This window comes from Oncorhynchus masou, chromosome 11 (assembly GCF_036934945.1).
Source record: "Oncorhynchus masou masou isolate Uvic2021 chromosome 11, UVic_Omas_1.1, whole genome shotgun sequence".
Classification (NCBI taxonomy): Eukaryota; Metazoa; Chordata; class Actinopteri; order Salmoniformes; family Salmonidae; genus Oncorhynchus; species Oncorhynchus masou.
Genome location: NC_088222.1, coordinates 47,576,677 through 47,593,516, shown reverse-complemented (window position 1 = coordinate 47,593,516; position 16,840 = coordinate 47,576,677). Strand labels below are relative to the sequence as shown.

The following is a 16,840-nucleotide window of genomic DNA, read 5'->3' as shown; positions in this document are numbered from 1 at the left end:
ATATTCACTCTGAAAATATCTTATTATAATGATTCATGAAGATGTTATTCTTTTTGTTATTCACTAGGGTTAGTGTTTTAATAAGATAATTAAATTAAATCAGAAAAATTGGTAATTTTGTTATAGAATTTTGGAATTTTTGTTTGTGTATAAAGTATTTGGCAACAAGAATTAAAAAAATAACAATCATTTCAGTGGTTTTGCTATCATTGCAATAGTAACATATTATATATTTTATGTTGCAATTATAGGCAGTGTTCATAATGGTAAGTAAGTACTTTGCAAGGTTTCCCCAAAATTCGGACACAAATTTACATTCAAAGAACAAGTGAGACAGATTCTCACCTTTTTCACAGAAAACACAAATATCATCAATAGCCACAAATTTGGACATCATAGAATTACATGGATTTATCTTATGCAAAATGTTGAAGTGCACTTCCTTAACTTTGTTTGGTATACAGTATTTGTAACGTATTAACCATGCATTTTTCCAGACAATGTCAGGAATAAGGACCCTTGTTGTTGATTCTTCACAAAAAAATACAGTTTTATATCTTTATGTTTGAAGCCTGAAATGTGGCAAAAGGTCGCAAAGTTCAAGGGGGCCGAATACTTTCGCAAGGCACTGTATATAAAGTTATGTAAAATGTATATGATATATGCATTGGAAAATGTATTTGTGTCACGTTCTGACCTTTATTTCCTTTGTTTTGTCTTTATTTAGTATGGTCAGGGCGTGAGTTGGGTGGGCAGTCTGTTTGTTTGTTCTATATTTGGGGTATTTCTATGTTTCGGCCTAGTATGGTTCTCAATCAGAGGCAGGTGTCATTAGTTGTCTCTGATTGAGAATCATACTTAGGTAGCCTGCGTTTCACTGTGTGTTTGTGGGTGATTGTTCCTGTCTCTGTGTCTGCACCAGATAGGACGGTTTGGGGTTTTCACATTTCTTGTTTTTTTGTAAGTTTGTTCATGTTAAGTGATTTATTAAAACATGAGTCAAAATAACCACGCTGCGCTTTGGTCTGCCTCTCCGTCAATGGAAGAAATCCCTTACAATTTGATGTATTTCAAAATCCATTCTTAAATTAAATGTATTTTAGAATATATTTTCACATGTACACTGGGTGTACAAAAGATTAGGAATCACTTTCTCCCACAATTGTGTCAGGTTGGCTGGGTGTCCTTTAGATGGTAGGCCATTCCTGAGACACAACAAAAACCTGTTAAGTATGAAAACTCAGCAGCGTTGCAGTTCTTGACACACTAAAAATGGTGTGCCTGGCACCTTCTACCATACCCCATTCAGAGACAGTTAAATATTTTGTCTTGCCCATTCACCCTCTGAATGGCACACATACACAATTCATGTCTCAATTGTCTCAAGGCTTAAACATCCTTCTTTAACCTGTCCCCCCCTCCCCCTCTTCATCTACACTGATTGAAGTGAATGTCATGGACCTGGTTAGACATCGAAAAAGCAGGTTTTGTACACTCAGTGTATTTTAAAATGTACTTGGAAATATTGTGTCAAACATATTGCAACAATAAATGTATTTATTTAAATAATTTTGCATGTCTAGTATAAAAATTTGCCAAATCATATTGTAACAAAATGGTGACTGTCTTAAAAATGAAGCTTTAGTAGGCTCTTTGGTATCACATGCACTTATGCCAGTCTGATTACTACAAACATGACACATTATTGGTCATTATTATGACAAATACACAAAGAAACTTGAAGAGCATTTACAACCAACCTCCAATGGGCAGAACTTAACATGTCTGGGTAGTTCCACAAAATCACTGTCTTTTGCACCAACATTACATTTTAAAAGCCCGTTATATGAAACAAAGGACACTTTCAAAAAGACCACATGAAAAATGTTATAAATCTAATATTCAGAATGAAAAAAGACTTGCTAAAGTAAATTACGGATTTTGACATGTCCCTCTGTGACTTCTAGGAAGATTTTAACCCACTAATCTCCCAAAAATACTCCAAGTTTTCACCACCATTGCAAAGCCCAAGATATTTTGTTGCTTTGACAAAGTTATTTCTGAAGATTATTATTTATTTCATGTGATTAATTTAAGTCTGTCCATTTAAGTCTGTTATGTGAACTGAACTCTCATTTTAATATGGTGAAATTATTACTTTTTCTTTCAAAGGAAACATTGAATCAAATTCGGGTGTTTTGTGTTGAAAACTGAGCGGGTCAAGCATAACACAGCAACCCTGTTATCAATACATAGACAGGGAAGAAATGTTTCAACAATTCAATTGCACACAACAAGCTTCCATTCTTTCTGTCACAATGGGATTCATGGCGGATTTAATGCTGGCACGGGGGATCAAACTGAGGAACATACAGATATAGAGGGGGCAATCAACAAAGTTAAGGAGTCCAGGTGAGTTCAATTTATTATTTTATTTATTTAACTAGGTAAGTCAGTTAAGAACCCATTCTTATTTACAATGATGACCTTTGGAACAGTGGGTTAACTGCCTTGTTCAGGGGCAGATCGACAGATTTTTACCTTGTCAGCTCGGGGATTCGATCTAGCAACCTTTCGGTTACTGGCCCACCGCTCTAACCACTAGGCACCCCTGCATCCCCCCTCCCATCTTTGACCACTCCTGGTTCTACTTACTGTATGAGTACCTGAGGATTCAGCAGATGCCCTTTGTGAGATGCCAGGTTAGGAAGCTGCTCCTGTTCATCTATGGTCCTAAGGAGAATTTACCGTCAGCTCCGGGACCTGAACACGCTGGACTCTCACGTCCAATGAAGCACTGATGTGCGTAATGATGGTGACAGGTGTGACAGAGAGGGAGCAGGAGGGAGCAGGTGTGACAGTACCCCCTCCCCTCTAGGGACGCCACTCGGCGTCCCACCTGGGCGAGCCTGATGGGCCGGCCGAGGCAAGGAGCTCGACGAGCCGGCTGAGGCGTGGGACACTCTGGTCACAATGTTGACATCAGCAAACCACTCGCCCACACTACGTCATACACGCCCGGTGCAGTTGAAACTGGGATTCATCCGTGAATTGCACACTTCACAAACGTGCCAGTGGCCATCGAAGGTGAGCATTTGCCCACTGAAGCCGGTTACAACGCCGAACTGCTTTCAGTTCAAGACCCTGATGAGGACAACGAGCAGTTTGTGCAGAAATGATTTGGTTGTTCAAACCCGCAGTTTCATCAGCTGTCCGGGTGGCTGCTCTCAGAAGATCCCGCAGGTGAAGAAGCCGGACGTGGAGGAACTGGGCTGGCGTGGTTACAAGAGGTCTGCAGTTGTGAAGCCGGTTGCACATCCTGGCAAATTCTCTAAAACGACGTTGGCAACATCTCTCTGGCAACTGCTCTGGTGGACATTCCTGCAGTCAGCATGCCAATTGCACATTCCCTAAAAAAAATCTGTGGCGTTGTGTTGTGTGACAAACTGTAGATTTTAGAGGGACCTTTTATTGTCCTCAGAAGAAGGTGCACCTGTGTAATGATCATGCTGTTTAATCCGCTTCTTAAATTATCTTGACAAAGGAGAACTGCAGGGACCAAATTTGAGAGGAATAAGCTTTTGCTCATGGAACATTTCTGGGATATTTTATTTCAGCTCAGGAAACCTGGGACCAACACATTACATGTTGTGTTTATATTTTTATTCAGTGTAGTAATGACCAGTTGGATTGCTGTTAAGGAGGACTTTTCCCAGATGTGGTAAATTCCCACTTCCCACTTGGTTACGAACGCATCATAAAACCGCTAACTATCCACATTGGAGCCGTATAAGCACAACACATAGACCTACACATTGACATATTGTGGATCGTTGTATGATGTATAGTTTATGTTTAAATCGATAACAAATAATAAACAAATAAACAACGATAACAAACAAAAAAAATGATAGAAACAGCCTAGTGTCAGATCTTTGGGAAAACGTCTGTTTTTCAATGAAGTTGAACATGTGCTCTTTATGACAGAATGTTAAAATATGGTGAAATCACAGTTTAAATCATATCACTGCCAAAGTTTTGGCTAAAGAGTCATTTAAGAATCCGAATTAGGACCACCCTGTCGACTAGATGTCATAGCCAGGCATTTGTAAAATATTGTCAGGTCTTACATCCATTTGAGCAAAGATGCAAATGTATGGACATGCATCTCTGGAATACATTTCAAGGCCTTAAATGCGTTTTACAAAAAGATGCAAATGTATCTCATGCACTTGAAATAAATATTACGTGACCTTATTAACTATATTGAAATAAAATAAAAAATCTGTATGGGAAAGAAGAGAGAAGATGCATGAATTTACAGGACTTCTCATTCACCCCAGGGACAAAATGGTTCCGCCTCTCTCTGACATAAATAGAGAACTAGCCTCATCGACTAATACAACGGATGCATCCCAAATGGCACTCTATTCCCTATATATGTATATTGCAGTACTTTTGACCTGAGTCATCTGTGGCCCTGGTCAGTAGTTGCACACTATATAGCGAATAGAGTGCCATTTGGGATGCAAACAATGTCTGTATTTAGTCTTCCTACTTGGTTTCAAGTGCTTTCGAGCCATACGCTCATATACAGTCCCTAACGCATCTGTCATTGTTACATCACATACATGATGTCTTGGCAAAAGTCCCATATGCAATCGGACCAACAAAACATGACACCGTGGACAGTGAAGGGACTAAATGGAGGCTAAACAATATGTGACGTGAATGGCATCTGTAAATCGGGTGGGAAGCTCATTGAGTATAAGGAACAATGAGTGGCTAGAGTGAGCGAGCGGAGCGGGCCAGATGTGGCGTGGTGAGGCTGAGTGGGGAGACAGATTTACGGCCCTTTCTTTAATGAGGTAACATCCTTTTCACTCATAAAGACTTTTAAGAAACATTTTCTCCCACATGTAAGGAAGTAGTTCTCTTCCAAGGCGAAGGGAGAGAAAAACATTAAGAGGTATTGTCACATTTTCTACATCAACATAAACTAAATGAAAGTAAACCGTAAAGGGAGTGTCTGGCTGTTCATGGGAAGTCAGATTACTCTAATAGCAGGGACCGCTCATGACCTCCACATACCTCTTATCACCTCTACTGCTGTACATATAATTCGTACTATATATTTTGGTGTATATATGTATGCATAGATTGCATTTGGATTACTAACAGTGTTATTTTGGTTGTTTCTAGTTTTTTATTATTATTTATTATTTGTCTACTTGTTTAACATTTTACTGCGCCATTAGGAGCTGGTAACACAAGCATTTCATTGCACCTGCGATAAACATCTGCTAAACTGTGTGCGCTACTTGATTTGATGATTTGATTTATCAAGCCAAATGGATTTACTAAAGAAAGCCAAAATGTGATCATTGCCCACATTATAGTGTGTGGTATAAATCTGAAGGCTGGAGATTGTTTTTGCAGAGGCAGTGGGCGGCCTTTAATGAGCAGCTAACATGAATGGAACAAGGTTTTACAACAGAGTAGGCAACAGAGGATGTGTGTGGTTGCAATCTGGGGCCTCCTGAACGCTGGACGAGATTGTTGCCCCATCCTGAATGGTTGAGTCAGTCCCCTTTAACTTCTCAAGCTCCGTCCCAAATGGCACCCTATTCCCTACATAGTGCACCCCTTCACTACAGCTTCTCCACCTTCACTCAACAGTGTTTGAACAGTGTTGAAGGACCCTCGGATGAAGAAAAGAAAAACATATGATTCATGAATGGGTGTTGCTTTCTTGCTTTTCATAAAGAAAGAGAGATAAAATGTCACAGCGGAGTCCCACTGACAGGGAATGGCAAGAGTCTAAATTGATTTTCTGTTAAAGTGATGTAATCCGGTGCTACGGGTCAGGCGGAGATGTTATCTTGATTTGGGGTACATTAATCCCGTGAGAAGCGACCCGATGACAGAGTTTCCACCCAGTTTCCACCTGGCAGGGCTGCCTGGCCCTGCCAGGTGATTTAGGGGGGCTCCCTGCTTTAGTATGTAAACCATTTGCAGCAGGAATGTATAAGCAAGCAATAAAAATAGGATTTGGTCTGAGACACACGAGACAGACAGAGCCATAAAACAATGCACCCCATCTCCAGTGCGGCCGGCCAACGGTGGTTCTCAGCAGCAGAGGGGGGCCCGCAGGTTCAGAGTTCGCCAAATTACAGACTATAGATTGGAGGGGGGAGTGTGTTTAAACTTTAGAATTGATTATTTGGCCAGACCATTGTTATCCTCCTCACAAATAAACAACATATTATGTACGACTCTGGTGAGGAGTACTTAAGAAGATGACACATGTACAGAAGTAGAAAAAAACCATCTCGGAAAAGCTTGAAAAACAGAGGTCTTGAGCTTGGGGCCCCTGCAATAAATTCAGCCAGTCAAAAACATGGCGCCGTGGCCAATTATGAGCTTTACTGAAATAAGGCACAACATCGTACATGACGGCATGCACAGAAATGCTTGATGGGCTCCCATCCCATGAGATGAGTTCACAGGAGATCTGTGCCCACTGCCCTCTCCATTCACCCATGTGTCTCTATCCTGACTTGCTGTTCTTCGAGTCAAGGCAAGTGGATAATGAAGTATTTTATCGGAAATCTGACTGACAGTGAAATGAACTCATTATTTTGTATTATTTTATTTGACAGTGTACAACAATCATTGTACAACAATCATTGTGCCAGATGTTAGATTTGTAGTCCCTGTGTTCATTATCACTTGTGACTTAATATTGAATCGATTAAGATCAATGAGGTTAACTTACATTTCTCTCCTTCAGAAAGGATTCCATTCAACATCGTCTCGACATCTGATCCAGGACCAGGTCCAACAGTGCTGCTCTCAACACCAGACCATCTCCTGCACCAATAGAAACAGACTCCATTACACAGAGATACAGGGGAAGAAAACACACAAACACACAATACAAAAGGTTCATTGTTAAGCGGCAACGTTTTGCCTCTCCAGCAAAACTCAACTAAAATTGAGCTCCCTTTGTTAAAAATAAATAAATAGATAAAAGTATATTAAACAAATGTTTAATTTTGGTGGCAGGCAGAACAAATAGTCTAATTCTATGTAATGTATACACAGAATTACAACATTTCGTACTGCATAAGCCAATAGCCAAGCAGAGAGTCCACAGAAACCTGCCATTAAAGGCAGGTAGACAGGTAAAAAAAGACATTTGTCCCAATGACTTCTACACCACACAGAGATGATTTCTTACCTTCCTAAATTGCCAAGCGAACTGAAAATCCAAGTGAATGTAGTTTGATTGGATTATAGTATATATGTTTTAGGGAGGAATTAATCAACAATGTTATCGCTGCAGACAACTGGCATGGACAGAGATTGGAAAGTAAGTGCTTCCTATTAAATAGCTCTATGGACATGACTATATAATCACATGCTCTGTATTTCTGCCGTTGTACGATAGTGTACACGCTGTCTAATGCATATGGCAGAGGTCATATGTCAAAGGACCTGCCATAAAAAAAAGCCTGAGAGGAAAAGGGAAAGAGAAGAAAGCTGGGAGAGGGAGGAAGAGGAAGGGAGGAGGGGAGAAGGGGGAGGGTGGTGGTGGTGGAGGTGTCTGCTTTTTCTCAGGAGCGAGGCTGTGAGCAAGGCCGACGTGGAAAAGCCAGGGAATGGGAAAGTGGTGTGAGCGGGGAAGAATCTCCAGCCCTATGCAAGGCTCCAAACCCACCCCAGGCCTACAATCCAGGACAGGGACAGCACGCAGCCCTAGTCCCAGAGGCAGTGTGGGTCCAGATAAGACCCAGGGCCATGGCCAGGCTGTGTTTTGTTCTATCCTGGGTTCAGATGACATGGTGGTCCACTGGCACCACTGGAGCTTAGCCCAGATTGACCCTGTGTTTTCTCTTCCCAGAGAATTCCCTACAAGACAAGGTTCAAACAATATGAACAGATTTATGTTGTTGCCACAGAATTGCCCTCTTTGCATTACTTTATACTGTGCTAATGATGCTATTTAGTTTCTTTGTCACACACATTTTCTCTCTAATAATACACATACTGTAAATGGGAAAGTCCATACTGAAGATAGAGCCCACTGGCCACAGACGTCAATTCAACTTTTATTCCACATTTCATTGAAAAGACGTGGATTCAACCAGTGTGTGCCCAGTGGGAGGCTACCTCATCCAGGCAAGGCATCCATGGCTCATAATCAGTATGCTTCCCAAATGGCACCCTATTCCCTATATAGTGCACCACTCTTGACCTGGGCCCATAGGGCCACCACTCAAAAAGACAGCCAACATTTCAAATTGGTTATTACTATGCTTCCAACCATCTAAATGCACAACCAAATTCCAATGGAAATACAACGTCTAGTTTTTTAGTTGTCAACCAAATGTCTGCCACTGCACTTTCAGCTATTTATAAACACAGCAAAGTTCAAATGAGAACACAATGTCAGGTATTTTGTTAATTCATACAAGAGATTAATTTATTATCACTGTGCTTCATCTAATTAGCAGAACCAAAAGATCTGGATTGCAGCTGAGATTACATAAAGGTACATGGTGCAAGTGATCAATGCCGTTTGAGATTTGAACAAAAGGGGTGAAAGGCAGGTCGAGGACAGGCAGAGGTTCGTAAACGAGGTCAGAGTCAGACAGGTACAGGACGGCAGGCAGGCAGGCAGAGGTTCATAAACGAGGTCAGAGTCAGACAGGTACAGGACGGCAGGCAGGCAGAGGTTCGTAAACGAAGTCAGAGTCAGACAGGTACAGGACGGCAGGCAGGCTCAGGGTCAGAACAGGCAGAAAGGTCAGAACTGGGAAAACTAGAAAACAAAAACTTGAGAACAGGATAAACGGGAAACATGCTGGTAAGACCTGACAAAACAAGATGGACTGGCAACGACAAACAGAAAACGCAGGTATAAAAACACAGGAGATAATGGGGGCAAATGGGAGACACCAGGTGGGGGGTGGAGACAAGCACAAGACATGTGAAACAGATCAGGATGTGACAAGTTTGTCCACAAATGAATAACTGATATGTTGGATTCATGTCTAGGGCTGTGGGGTCACAAAATGTCATCAGCCGGTGATTGTCAAGCATACAACTGTCGGTCTCATGGTAATTGACGTTAATGAACATAAATACTTTTAGCATCTTCTGGCTTCCACACATAACTTACAAGCCACTGATGCAGACCTTTGGAACATCTACATTTTAAAAAGTCTAATAAATGCATGTAATACAGCCTACAACTTCACAATAAATCCATGTAATACAGCCTACACCATCACAATAAATCCATGATTTATTTAAGACAGGTCTAAAGAAGCATGATATGAAGAAAATGTAGTCTATTTCAGGAGAACAGAATAGCATACTGAGTTGTCTTGATCTGGCTATGCCAAATGGCTGTGGGCTACACTAGGTCATTTAGCAGACACTATTTGCGTAGAATTCCCTGGCATTATTTTATATTATTTTATAGAACAATTGAACAAAGCTAAATAAAATAGAAAGGATATTTCCTCCAAATGATTTGAGGGAGCGCGTAATTCCGTGTTGAGCGGTTAACAAAGAAATAGGTACAACTATATGCTTCATTTAGAGTTATTAATGTAACTTTAGCTGTTCTACAAACATTGGGCTATATGTTTAGATTTCTAATACATCGTAAGGCTGCATGATGCAACTCTAATGATGATTTGAAAAAAGTAGCTTGAAAGGCATGAGCTCTGCTTTGTTTTTTGAGGCTGTACACACTTTATCAGTCTCTCATTCAGAATTTTGACAAGCCTCGAATTTCACGGCGGCATCCCATTTGTGTGGCCATAATGCAACCTAAAACAAATCCATGCCTTTTGCTGCCAGTGGCCGTTGTGCCGTTCTCCCTGAGTGCTGAGTGCTCTGAAGCACTTCTCACTCACATGGCTCTCCATCATGTGATCGGGTCTTTCTCACAGGCTACAAGTGAAGACCAACACACCCACGACGCAACTGCGCGCCTGCCTATCCAATTCTGAGGTGCATATTAAAGATATTGGAAGAACAGATCAGAACGTTTTAGCGTGCCTGGGCTTACCTCCGCTATACCCGCACCCCACCATACCCCTGTCTGCGCATTATGCCCTGAATATATTCTACCACGCCTAGAAATCTGCTCCTTTTATTCTTTGTCCCCAACGCTCTAGGCGACTAGTTTTGATAGCCTTTAGCCGCACCCTCATCCTACTCCTCCTCTGTTCCGCGGGTGATGTGGAGGTAAACCCAGGCCCTGCATGTCCCCAGGCACCCTCATTTGTTGACTTCTGTGATCGAAGAAGCCTTGTTTTCATGCATGTCAACATCAGAAGCCTCCTCCCTAAGCTTGTTTTTCTCACTGCTTTATAGCACACTCTGCTAACCCTGATGTCCTTGCTGTGTCTGAATCCTGGCTTAGGAAGGCCACCAAAATTCTGAGATTTCCATACCCAACTTTAACATTTTCCATCAAGATAGAACTGCCAAAGGGGGAGGAGTTGCAGTCTACTTGTTGCCGCCAAACTTACCCTAGTAAAACTGACTATCCTACCGATCCTCGACTTCGGCGATGTCATCTACAAAATGGCTTCCAATACTCTACTCAGCAAACTGGATGCAGTTTATCACAGTGCTTTGTTACTAAAGCACCTTATACCACCCACCACTGCGACCTGTATGCTCTAGTCGGCCGGCCCTCGCTACATATTCATCGCCAGACCCACTGGCTCCAGGTCATCTACAAGTCCATGTTAGGTAAAGCTCCACCTTTTCTCAGTTCACTGGTCACGATGGCAACACCCACCCGTAGCACGCGCTCCAGCAGGTGTATCTCATTGATCATCCCTAAAGCCAACACCTCTTTGGCCGCCTTTCCTTCCAGTTCTCTGCTGCCTGTGACTGGAACGAACTGCAAAAATCGTTGAAGTTGGAGACTTTTATCTCCCTCACCAACTTTAAACATCTGCTATCTAAGCAGCTAACCGATCGCTGCAGCTGTACATAGTCCATCGGTAAATAGCCCACCCAATTTACCTACCTCATCCCAATAATGTTTTTATTTATTTACTTTTCTGCTCTTTGCACACCAGTATCTCTACCTGCACATGACCATCTGATAATGTATCACTCCCGTGTTAATCTGCTAAATTGTAATTATTCGCCTTCCTCCTCGTGCCTTTTGCACACAATGTATATAGACTATTTTTTTCCTACTGTGTTATTGATGTGTTTATTGTTTACTCCATGTGTAACTCTGTTGTTGTCTGTTCACACTGCTTTGCTTTATCTTGGCCAGGTCGCAGTTGTAAATGAGAACTTGTTTTCAACTAGCCTACCTGGTTAAATAAAGGTTAAATAAAAAAAAATAAAAAAAATAATATAAATAAAAACACAAAAATATAATAACCTTGATACTCACACACTGAAGCATCATTCATTTCAACCTCAAGACCATGAACATTCATTCAAACTGTGAGTGATGTATTTGAATTATAAACATTTAACATATGAAAACAACAAAAAATTATGATTAATATGAATGTTTCTGTAGCATACCAATGCTTAGACTGGTATTATTACATGCCATGAATTACATTACTTGAACAGTGAATAGAAACTATATAGGATACAACATAAGCCTCTCCAATTATGGGAATAGATAGACTAATTAATGATTGATATTTTGTTGGTCATGTTAACTGCATATACATTTTTATAATTATAATCTACATGTGTGATAGCCTGTGTAAACAAGTATGCCTGTTTGATGAAATGGGCAGCTTTTACATTTTTATAATTTCCCAACTAGCACTATTATTCAAAAAGATACACTGTTGAGATTAATAAAAAAAGTCCCTTGCTAGATTTACAAAATAATGTTATAATTTCATTATTCAGAAGACATGTAAGTCAGATAAACTTGTCAACTATGAGGTCATAATTTAACCTCTAGCGTCGAGCAATCCCGTATCCAGGAGCGTAATCATAGCCTCAAGCTCATTACCATAACGCAACGTTTACTATTCATGAAAATTGCAAATTAAATTAAATAAATATATTGAAACACAAGCTTAGCCTTTTGTTACCAACACAGACATCTCAGATTTTCAAAATATGCTTTAACCAAAGCTACACAAGCATTTGTGTAAGAGTATTGATAGCCTAGCATAGCATTAAGCCTAGCATTCAGCAGGCAACATTTTCACAAAAACAAGAAAAGCATTCAAATAAAATAATTTACCTTTGAAGAACTTCGGATGTTTTCAATGACGAGACTCTCAGTTAGATAGCAAATGTTCATTTTTTCCAAAAAGATTATTTGTGTAAGAGAAATAGCTCTGTTTTGTTCATCACGTTTGGCTAAGAAAAAAAAACGAAAATGCAGTCACTTACAACGCCAAGCTTTTTCCCAAATTAGCTCCATAATATCGACAGAAACATGGCAAACGTTGTTTAGAATCAATCCTCAAGGTGTTTTTCACATTTGATAATCTATCAGTGGTGGCAGCTGGCTTCTCATCGGAAGAAAACGGAAAAATACTGCAGCTGGAGATTACGCAATAATTGCGACGGAGGACACCAAGCGACCACCTGGTAAATGTAGTCTCTTATGGTCAATCTTCCAATGATATGCCTACAAATACGTCACAATGCTGCAGACACCTTGGGGAAAACGTGGAAAAGGTAAGGTGACTCCTCGCTCCTCCACAGGCATATAAGGAGTCATTGCCAGGTTTCAAAAATTGCGGCACTTCCTGATTGTATTTTTATCTGGGTTTTTTCTGTAACATCAGTTATGTGGCACTCACAGACAATATCTTTGCAGTTTTGGAAACGTCAGAGTGTTTTCTTTCCAAAGCTGTCAATTATATATGCATAGTTGAGCATCTTTTCGTGACAAAATATCTTGTTTAAAACGGGAACGTTTTTCATCCAAAAATGAAAAGAGCGCCCCCAGGATCTTTATAAATACATTTTCTATGGTATTATATGATTATGCATTTATACAATTATAATAAAGGTTGATTCTACAGTTCTGGTAAAGCAACAATTATTTTGGGAATATTTCAATCCCGGGAGTGAAAACAGAACTGATTGACCCTCATTTGAAAGGTTAATTTGTTTTTAAAAAGTGTTTCCTTGGATTATATGCCAAAAGTGTTTCTACATTCAATTGTGTTTGTTGGCTCTTACAAATGATAATACACGGGTTTCACATTAAACGACTAGCCCACGTACCAACAATTTTGCAAAGTAATAGATATAAAATTACATCCCTGTATGTTTTTTTTCTTCAAATGTAGACCTCAGACAATATTAGCCTGCACCTTTATTTTGCGTTTCTTTCTCTCGTCTACATTATATTGAATGAACCATTTCCCTCCCTCAAAGTATTTCACATCGAGGCAGCGGCCTAATTGTATCAGCCTACTATAACATATGCTATGCTCACAAAGAAATACAACATGCATGCAAGGAACTTATTTTTTCCACATATGTATGCAAAAGGGGACCAACGTAAGTATGCTGAACGACAACACAACATTTTACTAACTGAAGAAAAATATAAATATCAAAATTGCGTAAAATCCGTGTGCAAAGGCTGTCAGAGAGCTCATTGTGGAATCCGCAGGAGCCCTTTCCAATGCAAATATTCTAATTAAACACATGAAAATGATGGCATTATGCCCTTTTTAAATGGGGAAAGACCCTGCAAATTATGTCTTGATTTGCTTTCTATGTATGCTCCCGTATCCAGTTACTGCGGTTTTGTAGTGGGACCATGGCGCATGTTTTTGTAGGCTTTAGGTCGCGTCCCCTGCTCAGACATTGCACGCATCATCCAATGGTCGCGTGGCACGTCATCGACTGTACCGTCGGGCACCATATTGCTATAACATATGATGTGGTTAGCTGATCCGTAAAATACCTATCCAGGCGTGGTAAAATCTGACATACGTTGGCAAAGCCTGGGCAGAGGAACGCGCCCTTAACCTCGCGGACTTCTCTGCTCTCATGGTCCTTTCAAGACAACTGGGAACTCGGAAAAACGTAAAGCCAGTGATCTATAATTCGGAAAGACGAAGCTCTAGAAAGATACCAGAGTATCCAACTTGCACTTCCGAGTTGAATGATCATTCAAAACGATTTTTCCAAGTCGGAGCTCGTTTTTTTGAAGTTTCCAGCTGGACGCACAGAAGTCGGAAGTTGGAGATTTCTGAGTTCCGAGTTCCCATTTGTTTGAACGTGGCATCAAACACTCTCCACCCAAACCTTCAGCATTCTCACGCTATTGGCTGACCGTTCGTTCTGTCACGTCCGAAACCATATAAACCTATGGGCCCGCACCTTCATTACCGTCAAATGTATTGCGCAAAAGAGCGCAATCCCAAGAAAAAATAGTGCACTCGAGATTGCCAAAACCTGTCTGGATTATACTAGGCCTACCTCACTTTAAACGTATCAGAATGTCAACGACAGACACCCTTTTTTGATGATAAATGTTTAAAACGTGTGCTGGTTGTCTTATGTGTTTGTGGGCCTTATTTGTAATAGTGAAGGTCTTCATATGTCGATTGGAACATCATTCGCGAATGTCACTTTCCCCTATTCACTATAGCATAGGTCACTGACTAGTGTCACCAACCGCAAGACTCCAAAAGACCTGCAGACCGGTGGAGATTTTTATTTATTGTAAAAATGAACCTTATTGGGAGCTACCAGCATCATCATCTGATGCACGAGACGTTTCCATTCGTCCAGAGGTGTCATCAAGATTATCACTACTTCCAAAACTGGGTGGTGAACCATGGCGAAGTCAACTCTGACTTCCAGATCCAGATGCCGTACTCCACGGAGTTCGGGGCTCCGGGTCCGGCGCAAGAAAGCCAGCTGGACGATCTCTCTGCGTGCATGGGGAAGAGGAGAGCATCAGGGCCGAAGAAGGAGCGGAGAAGGACGGAGAGCATCAACACCGCGTTCACCGAACTGAGAGAATGTATACCAAATGTACCGGCAGATACGAAACTGTCCAAAATTAAAACGTTACGTCTAGCAACAAGTTACATTTCCTACCTAATGGACGTGCTGGCTAAAGACACTGGGGAGACGGAGGGATTCAAGGCCGAAATCAAGAAATATGATAGAGATTTGAAATGGAAACGGGAAACGGTAGGCTATGTGAACTATTTTAATAAGCAGCCTATTATTTTTGCATAGGCCTAAGATATATGGTGATAATATTTTTCTGTTCCAAAAATCTAAATTCATATTCTGCAAACTTTAGCAGCATTGTAAAAATTATTTATTGGAATTAGGATCATGATGTTCTGCCATCAATCTCAATTATTGTCTTAATTATTGAGTGTCTTATGTGTCTTATATTACGGAATATGATGTAATATGCACTTTCGTGATTGTGGTTTTATGTTGAAACAACGTTGAGGCCATAATGTTGTAATTACTGTGTAGGCCTATTACATTTGTTAAATTCAATTGTGTTTGTTGGCTCTGTAAGCGAAAACATTTCACAGTTTAGAGCAATCCCATGTCAGAGAAATTATACTTTGAGCTCAATTGAACAAGCCTGAAAAGGCCTATAAAGATCAACATTATCCGACCTCTGGTTGTTAATGTGAATATGGAATAGGCCTAAGTGTTTTTTAAATTTTTATTCAGGCCATGTCATTTTACATTGTGTTTAAAATCAGTCTATTACAATTGCAGAGTGCGTATGTCAATATTGACTACATTTTTTATTTTATTTCACAGAACGATGGCCTGCAAGAGTCATTAGGAAACGAGAAAAAGTTCAAAGGACGGACAGGTTGGCCTCAGCAAGTCTGGGCTTTGGAACTGAACCAGTGAATGTTTTGACCTCGGAACATGCAACCCACTCAAAGACTCCGTATTCAAGCACGTCGCTGCAAGGAATACAACCACTTATACTCATCTACCGTATATACGTGCAATGTTTAAATTCAAACAAGGTGGACTTGGTAAAATGCAATATTATGCAAATATTTCAACAACTGCCTGTTAAACGTGTCTTTGTCATTTGTCGTCTGAGAGAACTTAAATGAAAGTTGCATAGTTGTATAAATATTTTTGGTTGTGGATAGGCCACAACAACGAACGGAGAGACTGGGATATTCGAGGTGTTTCTTTATGCCTCAGTTATGGGGCAATGCTGTTCAGCATTATTTTTTCCCGCTTTGCATTGGTCTTGTTGTAGTAGAGTCGACTTACTGTCGTGCTATGTCTTGTAAAGAATAATGTTGAATCTACCTCAAATGAATGTAACCGTTCGTTTGAAATAGAAAACTAATACATTCAGCAATAACCTATCTGTTAAAAAACAATGGAACGCACAGGTTTATATTACTTTGAAATGATACCGGTAAAGGCCAACTATTGGACTATTGGTATTTGGTTTTGATAGTTTTCTTCTTATGAATTCAATGTGAAATTATATTTATAATGACTTAATTTATCACAAAATCTTTAAAACGGCAATGAAATCAGTCAGTTGTTCAACACAATGATTAGGTAGGCTATACAAATATTGATATGCATAGCTCTAAGCAATTATTAATTTGCTTTATGAGGACACATTCTTGTTTTATTTAAAACTTTAGTTTTTTGGTGATGTAGGCTTACTATATAATTTAAGGTTTTGAGTAGTAGTAGTAGTATAAAATATGGAAATACATGCTCAAGTGTGCTGTTTCCGGAGGACAATTAACAGTGGTAGGACTAAGGTTCGATCTGTATTTTTGTCCAAATTGAGTTATTGACATAGAACATGGAACAGAAC

At 40.2% G+C, this 16,840-nt stretch overlaps 1 protein-coding gene across 1 annotated transcript; it reads left to right on the top strand.

The window, feature by feature from the left end:
* The first annotated feature begins 14,724 nt into the window (after positions 1–14,724).
* LOC135547990 (heart- and neural crest derivatives-expressed protein 1-like) lies at positions 14,725–16,192 on the top strand. The gene is made up of 2 exons (XM_064977189.1): positions 14,725–15,195; positions 15,796–16,192. Exons 1-2 carry the CDS (start codon positions 14,725–14,727, stop codon positions 15,889–15,891), a joined length of 567 nt encoding a protein of 188 aa, XP_064833261.1. The 3' UTR covers positions 15,892–16,192.
* Positions 16,193–16,840: the final 648 nt, after the last annotated feature.

What these genes read in the sequence shown, in the direction of transcription:
- LOC135547990 (XM_064977189.1), top strand. Translation starts at nt 14,725, where the DNA reads ATGAACCTTATTGGGAGCTACCAGCATCATCATCTGATGCACGAGACG. An exon ending in TGAAATGGAAACGGGAAACG is followed by an intron (nt 15,196 to 15,795) that starts GTAGGCTATGTG and finishes TTTATTTCACAG; the next exon opens with AACGATGGCCTGCAAGAGTC.